Here is a 16,319-nt window from a genome sequence, read left to right on the forward strand (position 1 = left end):
CTTTATCTCTTGCTCTTGGTGTGTCTTGGTCTACTACTATCTTGCCCAAACCCCTCCTGCCACTTTCCCCTCCATTTACTTTGCTCCCCCACATTGGCCTTCTTGCTGCTCCTCAAACACGCCTTGCCCTTTCCTGCCTCAGGGTCTTGGTGCCTGCTTTCTCCTCAGCCTGTGTGCTTTTACCTCCAGTCTACTCATGGATCATGCCTTTCCTTCATCCATTTGCTGCTTGATACGGTCTCCTCCTTGACCACCTCTTCAAAAATGGTCTCCTCCCACCTCATAAATAACCCTATATCATATTTCATTGCTTTGTCTTTATCATGGCACTCAGGACTACTCAAATGATCCTGTTTTCTTGTTTTTCTAATTGTTCAGGACAGGGATCTTGCCATTCCCAGCATTCAGAACAGTGCCTGGCGCATCGGAGATGCTCACTGGCTGTTTGTTGAAGGAATGCTCTTATTCAATAGTACTGATTGGTTCTCCTTCAACTCTACCCTCTCACCCTGTTCCATACTGTCCTGGAAATGGGAAGGATGTCATTTCCTCATTTCCTTTGTCCCACCTATAGGAGTTGAGTTGCTGTCTGTGGTTCTGAGACCCAGTGCTGTGGATCTGTCCTTGGTCCTGACTCAGGCTCCCATTTCCATTAATCCGGGGAGGGCAGCAGAATGTTAGGAAAGGGACAGTGTGTGCATGATCCAGGCATTGGACCATCTGGATCACCGAGAGAAGGCAGGCATCTGAATTCTGAAGGGAGGGAGTGCCTGGGTTGTTGGGTTCAACAGGTATGTGTTCTGTCTATCATCTATCTATTCATGCATACATACATTTGTATACATATTATTATCATGGAAAACTTCAAACAAACAGAAGTGCACTGAAGAATACAATAAACCTCCATGTACCCATATAACAAATACCAGCTCATGGTTAATTGCATCTCACCTGTGCCTCCTCCCACTTTCTCATTTCCTATGTTATTTTCATGCAAATCCCAGACATGATATCACTTAATTATATGTCGTATTTTGTATTTTGTTTCTTTTTGTTGGGGTTTGGCTCATACATTGTAAAGTTCACAGTTCTTAGGAGTACAGCTTGATGCTGTCCTACCTGTGTATAGACACGTGTGACCATTACCTCAAGCAAGCCATTGAGCACCTTCATTGTCACAAGAGGTTCTCCTGTGCCCTCTCCCAGTTGATACACCAGAGGTAGCCAGTATTCTGATCTCTGTCACCAAAGATTAAAAAGCCACACTCGGAGAGTCCCAAGACCTGGGCTCTAGCCTTGACTTTACTGTTGGCATTAGTAATTTTTTTGGTATGAAATATACCATGCGTGCAGAGAGTGCATAACTATAGAGCTATATATTGGACAAGTGACTATATTTGTGAACCTCCATGAAATCACCACACACCGAGAGAGAAAACTGCCACTCCCCAGAATCTTCCTGTGTGTTCTTTTGTGACCACATCCCCCTTCCCAACCTCTAGAGGAAACCAGTCTCCTCACTCGTCAGGAATTTTACTCCTCAGCCCTGACACATTCTGTTTTCTTGGTTCTTCCTTCTCCCTCTGAGCCCTTCAACACTAAATGACCTCTGACCCTGGAAACCGTGAATGAGAGACCCCATCACCAACCTCTTCCTGGTCTTGCTGCCTCTTTCCCTGCCGTGGGTCCCCTGCAGGATCACAGGGACAGCTGGCTTTGACCATGCTTCTCCCCTGCTTGAAGCCCTTCTGTGGATCTCCATTGGCTGCAGGGTAAGTTCTGGAAACTTTATCCTCATCTGACATTTTAAGCCCCTCAGGGGTGCTGCCATCCTCTCCATCCTCATCTTCTTTTCTCACTTTGTACACAGACCACGCCCCGCCCTGATGCATACAGTCCTTCCTACCTGGAATGCCCTTCCTCCTGCTCCTTTGCCAATTCCTGCTTGTCATTTAGGAGTCTTCTCAGAGATCCATTCTCATCAAGAGCCTTCTCTGGTCTACCTCTTTGGAGTTCCCTTAGACCTTCGTGCTTTGTGATTCATCAGCCATGAGCCTCCAGGTTTGGGACTGTCTCTTTCCAGGCCAGGAGGGCTGGGTTGGGTCTGACTCATTGCTGGGTCCCTGGCATCACCCAGTTCAGAAGAAGAGGTTATAAATGTTTGCTGACTGTCCTTCCCTGTAGCTCCCTCTGTCGCTTATTTGTTCCTGCTTCTGTCCTGCTGTCTCTCTGCCATTTAACAAATGTTTTCTGAGACCTTGTTGTGGGGTGGCCCTCCTGCCTGGAATGCTCTTCCCTACTCTGTCCACCTGGTGACCTCCTACTCACCCTTCAGGACCCAGCACAGGCTTCGTCCTCAGTGAAGTCACCCCCGATGCCCCAACCCCTAATCAGAGTAGCATATCTATCTATTTATCTATCTATCTATCTATCTATCTATCTATCTATCTATCTATCTATCCGCCTGGTGTAAATCCTCCAATGGATTCTGTATCACTCTGGAATCGAACAACAGAACTAGTGGGAGATATATATTAAGAGATTGATTGCAAGGAATTGGCTTATGTGATTTTGGGGGGCTGCCAGGCAAGTTCAAAATCATAGGGCAGACTGTCAGGAAGGGCAGGCTGTCAGGAAGGACAGGCTGGAACTGTTGGTCATGGGCTGAAGCTACTGTCTACAGGTGGATTTCTTTTGCAGGGAGGCCTCAGCTCTGCTCTTAAGGTGTTTGAACTGGCTGAATCAGCCCCTGGCCAGATGATCTTGGATAATCTCCCTTAGTTAAAGTCAACTGATCATGGACTTTCATCCCACCTCCAAAAACCATTCACAGCAACAGTGAGATTAGCATTTGAATAAATAACTGGGACTGTAGCCTAACCAAGTGGACACATCAGACAGACCACTGTAGCTTTGAACCACATTTGCAATCAAATTCAAAGTCAGCTTTCCCCACTAGAAAGGCTATTTCCTAGACGGTGGGCACTTTTGCCTGTTTTGTTTACTGCTGTAGGCCCAGCAACTGGAACAGTGTCTGGCACACAGTAGGTGCTCAGTAGTTGGGACAAATGTACGAATAATGACATTCAGCTTCCCCATCTTTGTCAGGCTGTAGGGACACCTAGAGCCCCTCTCCTTGTCCTCACAGGCATGTAGCAGCGTTTCTGAGATGCCCTCCTCCCCACAAAGCTGCCTGGCAGAATAGAGTTGAAGATGTGGAAGTCCATCCTTGCTATGGCACTTACTTGGAAAATCACTCTCTCTTCCTGTGCCTTGGGCAACTTGTCTGCAAAACGGGGATGCAGCGCCCTTTCTTGTTTACCTCACCGGGTCATTGGGAGGATTAAGTTGGGGGGAAATGATGGGAAAGGACACTGTAAAGCACGTGCACAGAGGATGTGCTGGAGGATTCCATGTCTATGAAGCTCACTTGCTTGTGTAAGTGTCCTGCACACCCTGGGTCCCTTCCTACCTCCAGCTCTTTGTCCAGGCTTTCTCCTTGACCCAGAATGCCCTTCCTCCTCCTTCTCTTTGCCATTTCCTCTTTATCCTTTAGGATTTTGCTTAAGGTTGCTTCCTCCAGGAAGTCTTCCCTGATCTCCATTGGTTGGAGAATTTTGCCTGGTTCAGCTTTGCCTCCAGTGTTTTTCTGTCAGTTTAATCAACACTCATGTGTCTGGGAGGTGGAGTTGCCTAGCAGTTCATAGGGCTTGAAGTCACACTCCAGGTTCCCCATTTACTGGATATATGAGCTCAAACAAATGCCTTCACCTCTGATTTCCTCATCTGTAACATGGGGATTAAGGCAGTTGGCTACTTGGGTGACTTTTGTGTCCCTGGGACTCCATATTCATCCCATTAAATCCTGATCACAACCACTCTGAAGTAGTTCTTGTCATTATGGTAAGTTTTATTTTCACCCCTGCCTGACAGATGAGGAAACATAGTCTCAGAGAGGTTAAGGATCTTGCCCAAGGTCACCCACAGGCAAGTAGAACTAGGGTTGGAATCTATGCAGCCTAGCTCCAAGGTCTGGGCTCTGAACTTCTAGAATATACTGGATATACTGCTTCTTGAGGCTCCCCTGATGATACTAATAAAGACATCATCGTAGCTCCTTGCTGGAGCTGGTCCTAGGCTCTGGAGAGAGAGCACAGGAAATGGGTTTTGAGGAACCAGGGCTTGGTGCTGAGCAAGTGATATCTACGATCAGGTCTGCTCTTCATGCAGGGTGGGATGTGGCTGTTTCTTCCCACTCTGGGATGCTGGGGACTCTGCCAAATTTCTCCTAGGCCTGCTGACCAGGTAAGGACTGGGCATTGGTGGGAAAGTAGGAGGAAGAAAGAGACAGACAGGAGTGCAACATTCCAGGGACTGGGCAGTGAGAACGGGGTGCGTGTGCCCTGCCCCCAGCATCCTGCCTGTGGAGAGGCTGGAGGGGCTGTCTATGAGGAGAGCCCGAGGGGCCCTCTCAGAGTGCCAACCATTAGGGGGACCGTGAGGAGCAGGAGCAGGAGGTGGGGCGCCCGGGGAGGGGCGGTGGCCGAGGGACTGGTGAAGGACTGGCTCACGGAGTCCTTGTTGCAGAGATGCCCCTCACAGCAGGAGCCCTGGAGGTCGATGTTGGTCCACGGGCTGGTGGTGCCCTTGATGGTACAGGAGGGCCGCTGGCAGGTTCTGATGTACACAGGGACTGAGAGATTGCCTGGGGGTAGAGCAGTGGGGAGGGGTCAGAATCGAGGGAGGCAGCTGCACCTGAACCTCCATCTCAGAGGCCAGGGTCACGACTGGGCCCTTAGATCACCTTCCAGTCTCCCTCTTTAGAATAGGGCCATGCCTCCTCCTTCAGACCGGAGCCACGTCTCCCTGTCAGGCCTGCCCTGTCTCCACACCGGTTGCCCAGGCTTTCCTACAATCCCAGGTCCTCACCAGCGGTCATTTGGCCATTGCCCTGGAAGCAGACGCTTTGGTCCTGGTGACACTGGACCCGTCGGGATTTCTCCGGGGTGCAGTCCTCTGGATGGATCCCCACGCAGGCGTAGCACTCGATGCCGCTGAGCGTGGGTGGGTTGGGCGCTGGCAAGAGTGGAGACGTACACTCAGATAATGGTCCTCAGGTACGGTCGTGCGGGTTGCGTGCGCACTGCCTGGCTCCAAGTAGGGGCTGGAATCCTAGCGGGCCTACGGGAGGAGCCCGGCGGAAGCCACGCCCCTCCCGCCTGGGCCTGGGCCCCTCCCAGCCCGGTTGGTCCCGCCCCACGCCCAGCCCCGCCCCCTCGCACACCTGGACTCAGATTGGGGAGGGAGTCGTGGGTCAAGAGGTGCGCGTTACAGAAGTCGGTCCCACAGCCGCGCACCACGGAGTAGTCGGGCGGCAGCGCCTTGTCGTTCCACTGCATCTGGCCCGTAGGCGGGCCTGTCCAGCACCCCTTCTGTACCAGGGTCACTGCGGCGCGGTACCCTGGGGGCAGGAGGGGATGGGGTCTGGTGCGCTGCCTTCTCCTCCCCAGCCCTCTCCTCCTCTCCCACGCCCCCTCCTGTCTTACCTCTCCACCTCTCTCCCTCCGGTCTCTAATCTCTCTCTCCTCTCTCTTCCGCCTTCTCCTCCTCCCCTCCTCCTTCTCCTCCAACTCCTCCTGGGCTCTCCTCTCTCACACAGCCCCACTTCTCCTTCCTGCCCTGCCCTTCCCTTCCATCGCTTTCTCCCTCCCTCTCAAACTCCGCTTTCCCCTACAGCTCCTCCCCTCGCCTCTTCCCCTCCCTCTCATCACCAACCCTCTCTGCCTCATCTCTCCCTCCCGGCTTCCTTTCTGCCCTCTCCCACCTCCCCTTCCTGGCCTCCCACTGTCTCCTCCTCCCATCTCCTGCCCTCATCCCCTTTTCTCTCTCTCCCTTCTCCTCCCTCCACCTCCCTATCTCTAGCCTTATCTTTCCCCTCCTCTTCTACCCAATTCCACCCCCCAGCCCCCTGACTCCTCTCCCTCCCCGCATCTTTCATCCTTGTCCCTGTCTCACAGCCCTCCCTTTTCTGCGCTTCTTGCCCCTCACCTGTGTTCAGAGACAAGACAGCCTCAGAGCATCCGTGGAGACAGGAGATGTTGAGGAATTTCGTGCCACTGAGGTCAAAGGGCCCAAAGTAGATGTGCTGAAAACTGTAGCATTGCAGGGCTTGGGACCCTGGGGAGAGGAGCAGGGGTGGGGTGAGAGGAGCAGGCCAGAGATGAGCCTGTGCCAGGAACTCAGGGCTCCACCCTGCAGGTGACAGTCACACGGGCCAGGTTCTTCTGCTCTGAGGGGAGACAGGCCTTATTGCCTTGAGTTAAGCAGGGTGGTTCTCACAGGATGCTGTGGCTGGTCATGGCTGTGTCTACCTCTTGACACAGTAATGACCTCTGCACCTGTCAGTCCAGTTCTTTCCCCCTAGGCTGTTCCAGATCTCCACCCTCTCTGGAAGCCCACTGAGATTTTGATAAAGGAGGAAGTGATTCACTTCTGCTCTGTTTGTCCCTCTCCCAACTAATCTCACCATGTCCAGCAGCACCAAAAGGCCACCAGTTGAAAACAGACACTTTAATACAGTCAGTGGGATGTGCAATCTCATATACAAATACACACACAGCCCCAGCAATACACACACAGAACAGATACACAAACAGGCCACACAAAATAAGTACCATACAGACCCTCCAGTAGAACTCCCCCAAACTAAGGCACAGCATCTCACACAAGCAAAATCACAATCACAGGCAGAAAAACATATGGATACAGAAACAGTCACAACACACAGACCCAGAAACAGAGGAAGTCATACCCAGAGAGAGACAGATACAGACCCAAGAATCACAGACTCACAAATAAAATGAGAGACCACAATTAGGTGAAGTGAGAGATCCACCAAAAAGAGACCCACAAAAATAGACAACTTAAAATTGTATTCATATGCGGGATACACAGAGACGCGTGACACAGATACACAGAGAGACAGACACACACATCAAAGCACCCAAACATAGGTACACGGAGAGAAATACACGCCTGCCAATCACAGAGATGCACAGACACAAAGAGAAACAGATATGCAAATTGATACACACATCTCTTTTACAAAGAAACCGAGGCTCAGAGATAAACAGACCCATAAAAGCATTTGTTCAAACACGCAGACACCAAAACTTGATACAGAGAAGCACACACAAGCGCAGAGACCCACAGGACATGCTAACACTTAGACACAAACAGAAATCAAATTCTCTTCTGTGAATGAGCGCACACACACACATACACAATCACTGGGAGCAGGCGTAGCCTCCTTCCGGCCTCTTGAATTCCCTGTCTTTGTACTTGCTTCAGTCCTGATATGAATATGTCCCTGTCTTGACCCAAACTGGGGGAGGGGGTTGCCCAAGGATGAGGCTAAGGTTCCCCGCCAGTTCTGGAGGGAGCCTCCATGATTCTCCAGAAGAACCTTTGAATGGGGGCGTGGGCAAGGAGGATGGGAAAGGCTGGGGTGGTGGACGAGAGACAATAGAGGAAATCAGTGATATCGGAAGAATGGAGGAGGGAATGAGAAATGGAGAGGACACGGTCTCCAGGCCTCTTCCTACCAAGACCCAGGATCCAGGCCCCCAGCCCCTCCTCCCTCAGACCCAGGATCCAGGCCCCAGCCCCTCCTCCTTCAGACCCAGGAGAATCCTACGTCCCCCCACCCAACTGCCCTTCTTACCATTGGACTCAAAAGTCTGGACACCTGTCAGGCAGAGAACAATCCCAAAGAGGCACAGCTGGACGGTTCTGGGGACTCCCATTGCCAGATTGTGGAGCTGAATGGAGACACCGAGGACAGCTCCTCTTGCTCTGATTTCTGCCAGGCTCGTTCTCCCAGCCAAGCCCCAGGCATGCCGGCTACCCAGCCTGGCCAGGATTCCTCCACCCCCGCCCTCCCTCCCTCGCTTGGGCTGGTCTCCTCCTAGATAATCACGATGGGGTTGTGTTGTGTCCTGGGTTTGAGGGAGGAGGGGCTGGGGCTCTGGATCCTGGGTCTGAGGGAAGAGGGGCTGGGGGCCTGGATCCTGGGTCTGAGGAAGGAGAGGCTGGAGCCCTGGATCCTGTGTCTGAAGGAGCAGGGAGCTAGGGGCCTGGAACCCTTAATTTGGGGGGGGGGGATTTGTGTTTTGCAGGCTCTTTCTACCCTGTTCCCCACACTGTTCTAGTCTGAGGTTGGCACATGTGGTCTCTTGATTTCTCTCCTCTTCTTCTGCCCCAGCACACACCACCTAAATGGGACCACGTCTCCAGGCCCAGAGACACAAACATCACCTCCTTCCTGAAGACTTCTCTGACTCTCCCCACCTCAATCATCCGCCCACCCTCAGCCTCAAGCACCTCCCTGTCTCCCAGCCTTGGTCACCCTGGGTTGGGCTAGTGTCTGTCTCTTCCATCAGGCTGTGAACTCCTCAGAGGCCTCAGGGGATGTTGGTGATGTATGAATGAGTGAATTGATGAAACTTACAAGCAAACAGAGAGGCAGAAAGAGAGTGACAGGGAGATAGAGACACCTGGAGAGGCAGTTACACATGGGATGCAGAAAGACAGACAGACCTGGTGTGGACAAATGCAAAGGTAAACAAACCCAGACTTGATGAACGGGCCATGCCCACAGAAGGTGCTTAATAAGTGTGTATTAGATTCTTAAATGAATGAATTAAAAAACATTGGGGGAGGAGGGGGAGAGTATAGCTCAGTGGTGGAGTGCATGTCTAGCATGCACAAGGTCCTGGGTTCAATCCTCAGTACCTCCATTAAATAAATAAATAAACCTAATTATCGCCCCCACCCCAAAAAAAACCCCAAACCCAACCAAACAAAAACATTGGAGGAGATGAGACACAGGCAGACAACCAGAGGGATACACTGTCCCCTAAAGACACAGACAAACCCACATGGACACTCAGACACTGGTCCACATGGATGTCCCTGCAGGCGGTGGGAGCCAGGGCAGAGACCCCAGGTCGGTACCTCCTAATCTGCCTTGCTTCTCGCGGCTTGGAGGAGCACCAGGCAGGTGCAGAGGCCGTTTGGATGGGCAGAGGCGACATAATGGCAGTGACCAGCGCAGCCTTAAGAGTCCCCTGAGCTCACCGAAACTTTACATGGATTTCTTCCTGACTGGGTCCGCGACCTCCCTTTTCTTAGAACAGTTACTTGGGAACACGTGTCACTGCAAATTCTTCCTCTGTTCCTTTGAAATGGAGGTAAATCTTCTCCTGGCTCTTGCCAGTTATACAACCCAGGAATGACTTTGTTAGGGACCTGGAGCCATCCCTTTGAGATATCATCAAGGAATATAGAAGCCCTGTCCCTCGGGCTCTGTGAGAGGGTAGGAGTTGAACTTGAATACACAGCAATTAGCAAACACAGATGGCCAGATCACAGACAAAAACATTTGCAAACTCAGGAGCAGGTCAGTGTGCTATCTACTCCCATGGATCAATCTCCCCTCTGTCTCTGGCACTTTCCCACGAGCCCATCCAGCGCTGAAAGCCCCTCCCATCTTTTGTTTCAGCGGAGTTGAGTTTAGTTTCTTTCTTCTATTGCCATAGTCTTGAATAAAGTCTGCTGTGCCTGTTTAACTTTTCTCAGTGCAATTTTCCCTTGACAGCAAACACCCAGGCACTGTGGACACTCACCAGAGTCCTGGACCCACTCTTGCCAAATCCCTGCTCCTCCCAGCAGACCCCAGTTACCCAAACCTGTTTTGTATCTAAATTATTCTTCCTGTTTCTCCCATCTCTGCCCCAGGCTCTCTGTCAGGGGCTGGTCCCTCAGGGGCAGGGTGGAGCTAAGGGCCCCTAGAGAGTAGAGACTGGCCAGGGGAGGAGGCTGGGTTTTCTGAAGCCCCTTTGAAAGGTGGAGGCATTGGAGGTGTCCACAGAGCTTCACAGTTTCAGAGTTTGAGTTGGGCAACCAGTGTGGGAGTGTGTGTGTGTGAGAGTGTAAGTGGCTGTGTTAGTGTGTGGTTGTGTCTGTGTGATTTTAACTCTGGCCACCTTCAGATCCCTTAGGATGCTGTGAGATATCAGGTGGGCAGCTCCCCACTGCAGGAGGTTGTTGACAAAAAAAATTAATCAGTAGTCCATCTAAGAAATAAATGAAAAATTGTATTCAAGCCAACCCGAGGATTATAACTCAGGAGACAGTCTTTCCGAAAGCTCGGAGGACTGTTTCCACCCATCAGAGGTTAAAGCACAGTTATATACGTTTTTGAGACAAAGGGGTAGCTGTCAAAATGTGAAGGAAAAGCCCAGCTGGGCTAACAAGCTAAGTCACAAATCTAAGTGTAACAAGTGTCGGATTACTGATGTGAATTCTGCTGGGCTAACTCGTAAATCTGAAGTTTAGTGTCAGTTTACTGGGCTAACAAGCTAACTCGTAAATCCAAGCTCTATAAGTGTCAGTAACATGATCTGTTCCAAACTGATAAGCTCCAGTGTACTGATTCCTTGCTTTTTGTTGTTTGAACCTTATTGGCTAATAGCCCCATACTTGTAATTAACCCTATAAAACCTCATGTGCACGTCTTGGAGGTGCTCAGAGCTTCGGAGCAGAAGCCCCTCTGAGCCCGCCGGCGTAATAAATCTGAGTATTCCAACCCTCCGAGTGGTGCTTGTTTCTTGGCTGGCCTGTCATTTCCATAACAGAATGACAGATTGACAGTTTACACAACCCTGATCTGCAGGTACAGAGCAAGTCCTGGGGCTTCATGATCCTTTACACGTTGAAGAAGGAAGTTATCTCCTAAGGAGGTCTGGTTAATGCAGATGTACAATATACACTAAGGGGAAAGGAGGATGCCCAAATGGGCAGAGAGAATTTTTATGTTTAGATTTTTCTTATCTTGCCATAAAATAGGAATTTTATTTCATCAAGGGTAATCACGTGGAGACCCAGTGATCTAGGTCTAGAGATCTTGGCAGGGCTCCTGCATCTACAGAGGATGAACTCTGAGTTCCCTATGAACCCAGAGGTTCTTCTTTTTTTTTTTTTTTTTTTTTTGGTAATCACTTTTTAGTAATTAAACTGGCAATTAAGTGATTAATTATTTGAGAGACTGGGGAAAACTGAGGGTGTTTTGTGGTGGCCATTAAGGTGCTACTTTTCAAACTTTTCAAAAATTGTCAAACACACACAAACACGCAGAGAATAGTGCACCCATCACCTGGACTTGGCAATTTTTAACATATCGCTAATCTTGCGTTATTCTTCCCAGCTTCGGTGCTCTTAACCAAATCTTGAATTGGATTCTTGCATTTGTTTTCTCAAAATATTAATTTTACTGAAAACACCATTTCAGTGTAGGTGATTTTCAAAAGGTAACTTTGGCTTATGTTCTAAGGTACCAATCTTTAGGAACATCATGAACAATTTCTAAAAGGGTGCCACTTGCTACCTTGAATTGAATTCTTAGTGTGTTCATGTCACCAAATCCACTTTCTCTTTGCATGTTGAATAGTTTCAAGTCTATTTTCAATAAATGTATTTTCAATACACTCATTTATTAGAAGCTGGAGAGTGGTTGTGGAGTGCTTGAATAATGTTTAAAAATTCAGTGGTATAGAAAGAACTTTTTGCTGCATTATTCGTTACTCGGTTTAAAGAATGGGCAGAAGAAGGATTAGCTCTTCCAAGAAGAGAGAAAGGAGGCAGATCAGGAGGTGTTACCCAGTCTCTGCCCAACTCCAACCACCTACTGGAGCATCTGTGTGGATGTCTTCAACTGCCTGTTGTTGGAGCATCCACATGGGTGGGTTGAATGCTTTGAACAATTGTCAAGGATCTTTGGTTGTATTCCATAAGTCCCCATGAACTTTTCCATTCCCATGCACATTTACAAAGCCCTGGCTTCTCAAATGATTTTTCCCCCAGATTTGATTTGTTTCAGCAGTTTACTAAACGCAGGCATCATCTGTGTTGGTGTGTATCCTCTACTGGACAAAAGTCCCCGAAGCGCTTACACATACGAACAGGTGCAATCTGGAAATTCACCTACCTAGCAAGAACTGTTAACTGGCTTTTAACTACAAACAGGCTTTTGTAGCCAAAACAATTAAGAGTTACTTAGTATTCCTTACCTTATTCGAAATGATTCCACTAATCCTTAACATGATATAATTGTAATGATTTGTGTTTTTTTAAAATGTCATCTCCTAAAATAGTGTGTGACATCACTTGCTGACAATCTTTATATTCTGCATAAATGTTCTTTGATACGTTATTAGAACTGGGGAGTTTTCTTCTGGAACTCTAGTCACTGACTTGCCAAAAAACTGAATTGTGTGTATTGTGTGCCAGTATTTTCTTTTATTTTCATGTAAACTCTGCCTGCCACATCAATATTTCTTTTTCAGATCAGATTTACTTTTTTTTTTTTACAGTTTAGTAGTGTTAAGTATGTTTATATTGTTGTGTGACCAATCTTTCGACCTTTTTCGTCCTGCAAAACTGAAACTTTAGACCCATTAAACAACATCTTCTCATACCCTCTCCCCACTAACCTGAGCATCCACCATTCTACTTTGTGTTTCTATGAATTTGACTACTCTAGATACTTCGTATAGGTGGAATCGTACAGTGTTTATCTTGTTAGGACTGGCTTATTTCATTTAATATCATATCCACATGGTTCATCCATGTTGTAGCATGTATAAGAATTTCCTTTCTTTTTAAAGGTTGAATAATATTCCATCATATTTATATACTGCATTTGCTTTATCCATTCACCCATCGAAGTGCACTTGGATTGCTTCCACCTCTCGGCCATTGTGAATAAGGCTGCAGTGAACATTGGTGTACAGATGTCTGTTTGGGACCTTGTTTTCAATTCTTTTGGGTGTATACTAAATCAGATCCTAACTTTGAATACTGCAAACTATTGTGGATGTGCCCTTCACTTTCTTGTTTTTAAATATGTGATCAAGGCTACCAGTTTGTGTGTGGCCCCTTGGGAGGCAAGACTGAGGCAGAGATTAGTGCTAAGGACAGTGGGACCCAAGGTGTGGAAGGGAAGCAAAGGGTGCAGGTCCAGGAGAAGCAGGGCTGTGATGCAGTCCCAATAGAGGACTCAGTCCACCCCAGGAAGCTCTGGTGTGTGGGGCTCTCAGCAGCTGAGGCAATCTTCAAGGGGGCATCAGCTGAGAGAAATCCTTCGTTCCTAAGCAGTTCTTGGTGGCAGATCACAGCATCTGCCACACTCTACTCATTCTCTTTTTTAGTGTATTTTTTTTCCAGTCTCCAGAGTTTGACATAAAGATGGGTTACAGGAATCTTTGAGATGAAATAAGCTTACCCGAATCTGATCATTTATTTCCCAATTGGAACGATATGGTGAAACAACATTTCTGTCTACCATATTGTCTTTTGGAAGTTAAACATTCTTATTTAAAGGGAATAATTTTAAAGAGTTTAAATTTGAGTTTGATATCGTAACATTCAAATGTTGAGTTTAGATTTAAGACTCTAATATTCAAATTAGATGGCTGGGTACCTGAATTGAATTAAAGATGCAAAAACCATATTGAATTAAAGGATTCTTCATTTTCATTTTTCTCCTCTTCCACTCATTTCTTGAAATTTTTCCTTCATGGTTTACATGGAGGTAGGAGGTAAATTCATGCCAATCATTAATGGGTCTGGATTCATCTATATTCACCTGAAATAACATCTGTGGAAAATTTTTCCCCGTGCCACCTTATTTTTCACAAAATGTATTCAGTGAACCAGTTAATTCTGTAATAGTTTTCCACTTTCTGATCCTGATTATTTTTCCTTCTTGATAGTGTCAAATAGAGTTAGTTTTTTTCTTTTAAGAATTTTAACATCTTAAAATAATATGCAGGTAACAAGTCATTAAATTTAAATAATTGTTAATTTTTATACTGTTGCAATTTCTAAAGCAATAATAAACACTGCTATAATAATATAATTAACAGACTATTGTGTAATACTCTTTAATTTCCACCCACCTACGTTCTTTGTGTATTACTAATGGTAATTGGATGTTGGTTATTATATAGTGATTTATGCCAAGTGAAAAGACATATGCATTTAAATTTGGAATTCAATAATTCTGGTCTGGTGCAGTAAATAATTTGTAGAAATATGAACTGCAATATGAAACACTGACTGCAGCCAAAGCACAGATACCAATAGGGATTTTTTTTTTAAGATTCTCTGTATATTGGGTGGAAAAGTAGTTCTTTGTTTAGAAGCATGGGCTATTTTAGATGCTATGAGATCGACAAAGTCTTTCCATTTTCAGACTTTTCCTTTGTAAGTGGAAGATGAATGGGTGCTACCAACTCTGTTGGAACAAGACACTTTACTGCCATCTGCTGGAAAGTGGTTGCAATAAATTATAAATCACTTTGAAGTCAGCAAAAGAATAACAATATACACAAACATTTCCAAAAATTTGTTTTCAAAATAATAAAGATGTCCATGATGTGAATGGTACTCCCTTAGGTGTAGTGCTCTTGTGCAGTCCCCAACACAAACAACTGTACATGGTGACACTGGAAAGCCACACACAGATGAGGCAGATGTGGGAGAGGGATGGGAGGACTGGCTCATGACAAAGAAGTCAGAAGGCTTCTAGGAAGAGATCCACAGCCAGAAGTAGCAGGACTTGGGAGTTAGATAGGAGTGGGTTTTAAGACCATCTCAGTGGATGATTGGGATCAGGGACAGGCAAATCAAGATGGCAGGTGTTGTTGGAAGGTCATCATTTGTGGGCCAGGAGAGCCAGGCTCTACCCTGCATTTAATGTGTCTCCTTAAAAGAATCCCTCCTTCTCCCTGAGTTTCTTTTGCTCCTTTTGGATGTGGGGGAGGGCAAGATTTGCTGTACTCTGGGAGCCCTGACCTTTTTGACCTTCCAGGTTTCTGAGAACTAAAGAGACTGGGGTCTCCAGGAATGGATGGGAGGGGGCAGGGATCATATGGTGTCACTGTAGGAGCAGAAATGGCTGAACTTCAGGGAAAACTTGGCCATGTTCTGGCCACACCAATGTATACACTCACTCATGGTCTACACTGGTGGGGTGAAGGACTAGGGGATCTCAGATAGTGTTGGGAAGAACACTCAGAAGAGTCTCTCTTGATCCCTGGATTTCTATCCACAAGTTTTGGGGGGGGGGAGGGCGGTAATTAGGCTTATTTATTTATTTATTAATGGAGGCACTGGGATTGAACCCAGGACCTCGTGCATGCTAAGTATTCACTCTACCACTGAGCTATACTACCTCCTCCTGCGTCAGTTAGCTTCTGCTGCACAACAAGCAACAGACAGAACTTAGTGGTTTAAAACAACAAGTATTTTATGTATCTCCTGATTCTGTGTCTCCCGGGTTGTTCTTCTGGTATGGGCTGATTTGACTGGTCACTGTTGGGCTCTCTCACGTGTCTGTGGTCAGCTGATGGGTTGGATGGTGGCTAGATGATCTAGGCTGGTCTCACTCACAAGACTGCTAGCCAGTCAGGCCTCAGTTCTCCTCCCCATGGGAATGGCAAAATTCCAATGGGCAGCGAAAAAGGACAACCTCCAGTAAGCAAGTGATTTTCATGCCTTTGCTCTGCAAAGTTATGTTTGCTAATGTCCCTGGCCATCAAGTCACCAGGCTTGCTCAGTCAGTGTGGAAGGGCACTAACAAACTGTGTGGACAGAAGGGAGGGGAATAATTCATGGTTATTTTTGCCCTGTCTACCTATCTGGGTTGAATCACTAAAATCCAGTGACAGATATCATTTTGCTTCACTTCTAAATATAAATCCTGGAGTAGGCAAGGGATCTTTCCTCAATGTGACTCTCCTCTTCCCTCTCTGCAGGCAATTTTTAAAATTTTTTTTTAAAATTGAAGTATAGTTGTTTTACAATGTTGTGTTAGTTTCAAGTGTACAGCAAAGGGATTCAGATATATATCTATATGTAGAATATCTATATATTCAGATTCCTTTCCATTATAGGTTATTACAAGATAACCCTGTGCTATACAATAGGTCCTTGTTGTTTTTCTATTTTATGTATAGTAGTGTGTATCTGCTAATCCCAAACTCCTAATTTATCCCTCCCCTCCTTTCCCCTTTGGTAACCATAAGTTTGTTTTCTGTGTCTGTGAGTCTGTTTCTGTTTTGTAAATAAGTTCATTTGTACCATGTTTTTAGATTCTACATATAAGTGATATCATATAGTATTTGTCTTTCTCTTTCTGGCTTACTACACTTAGAATGATGATCTCCAGGTCCATCCATGTTGTTGCATATGGCATT

At 46.9% G+C, this 16,319-nt stretch overlaps 1 protein-coding gene across 1 annotated transcript; it reads right to left on the reverse strand.

Moving 5' to 3' along the window:
* Nucleotides 1-3,909: 3,909 nt before the first annotated feature.
* On the reverse strand, nucleotides 3,910-7,881 carry LYPD5 (LY6/PLAUR domain containing 5). Its single transcript, XM_031459217.2, has 5 exons — nucleotides 7,724-7,881; nucleotides 6,049-6,177; nucleotides 5,285-5,461; nucleotides 4,930-5,076; nucleotides 3,910-4,705 (listed from the first exon to the last, which is right to left on the reverse strand). Exons 1-5 carry the CDS (start codon nucleotides 7,803-7,805, stop codon nucleotides 4,446-4,448), a joined length of 795 nt encoding a protein of 264 aa, XP_031315077.2. The 5' UTR covers nucleotides 7,806-7,881; the 3' UTR covers nucleotides 3,910-4,445.
* Between the last annotated feature and the right edge of the window lie 8,438 nt (nucleotides 7,882-16,319).

This window comes from Camelus dromedarius, chromosome 9 (assembly GCF_036321535.1).
Source record: "Camelus dromedarius isolate mCamDro1 chromosome 9, mCamDro1.pat, whole genome shotgun sequence".
Lineage (NCBI taxonomy): Eukaryota > Metazoa > Chordata > Mammalia > Artiodactyla > Camelidae > Camelus > Camelus dromedarius.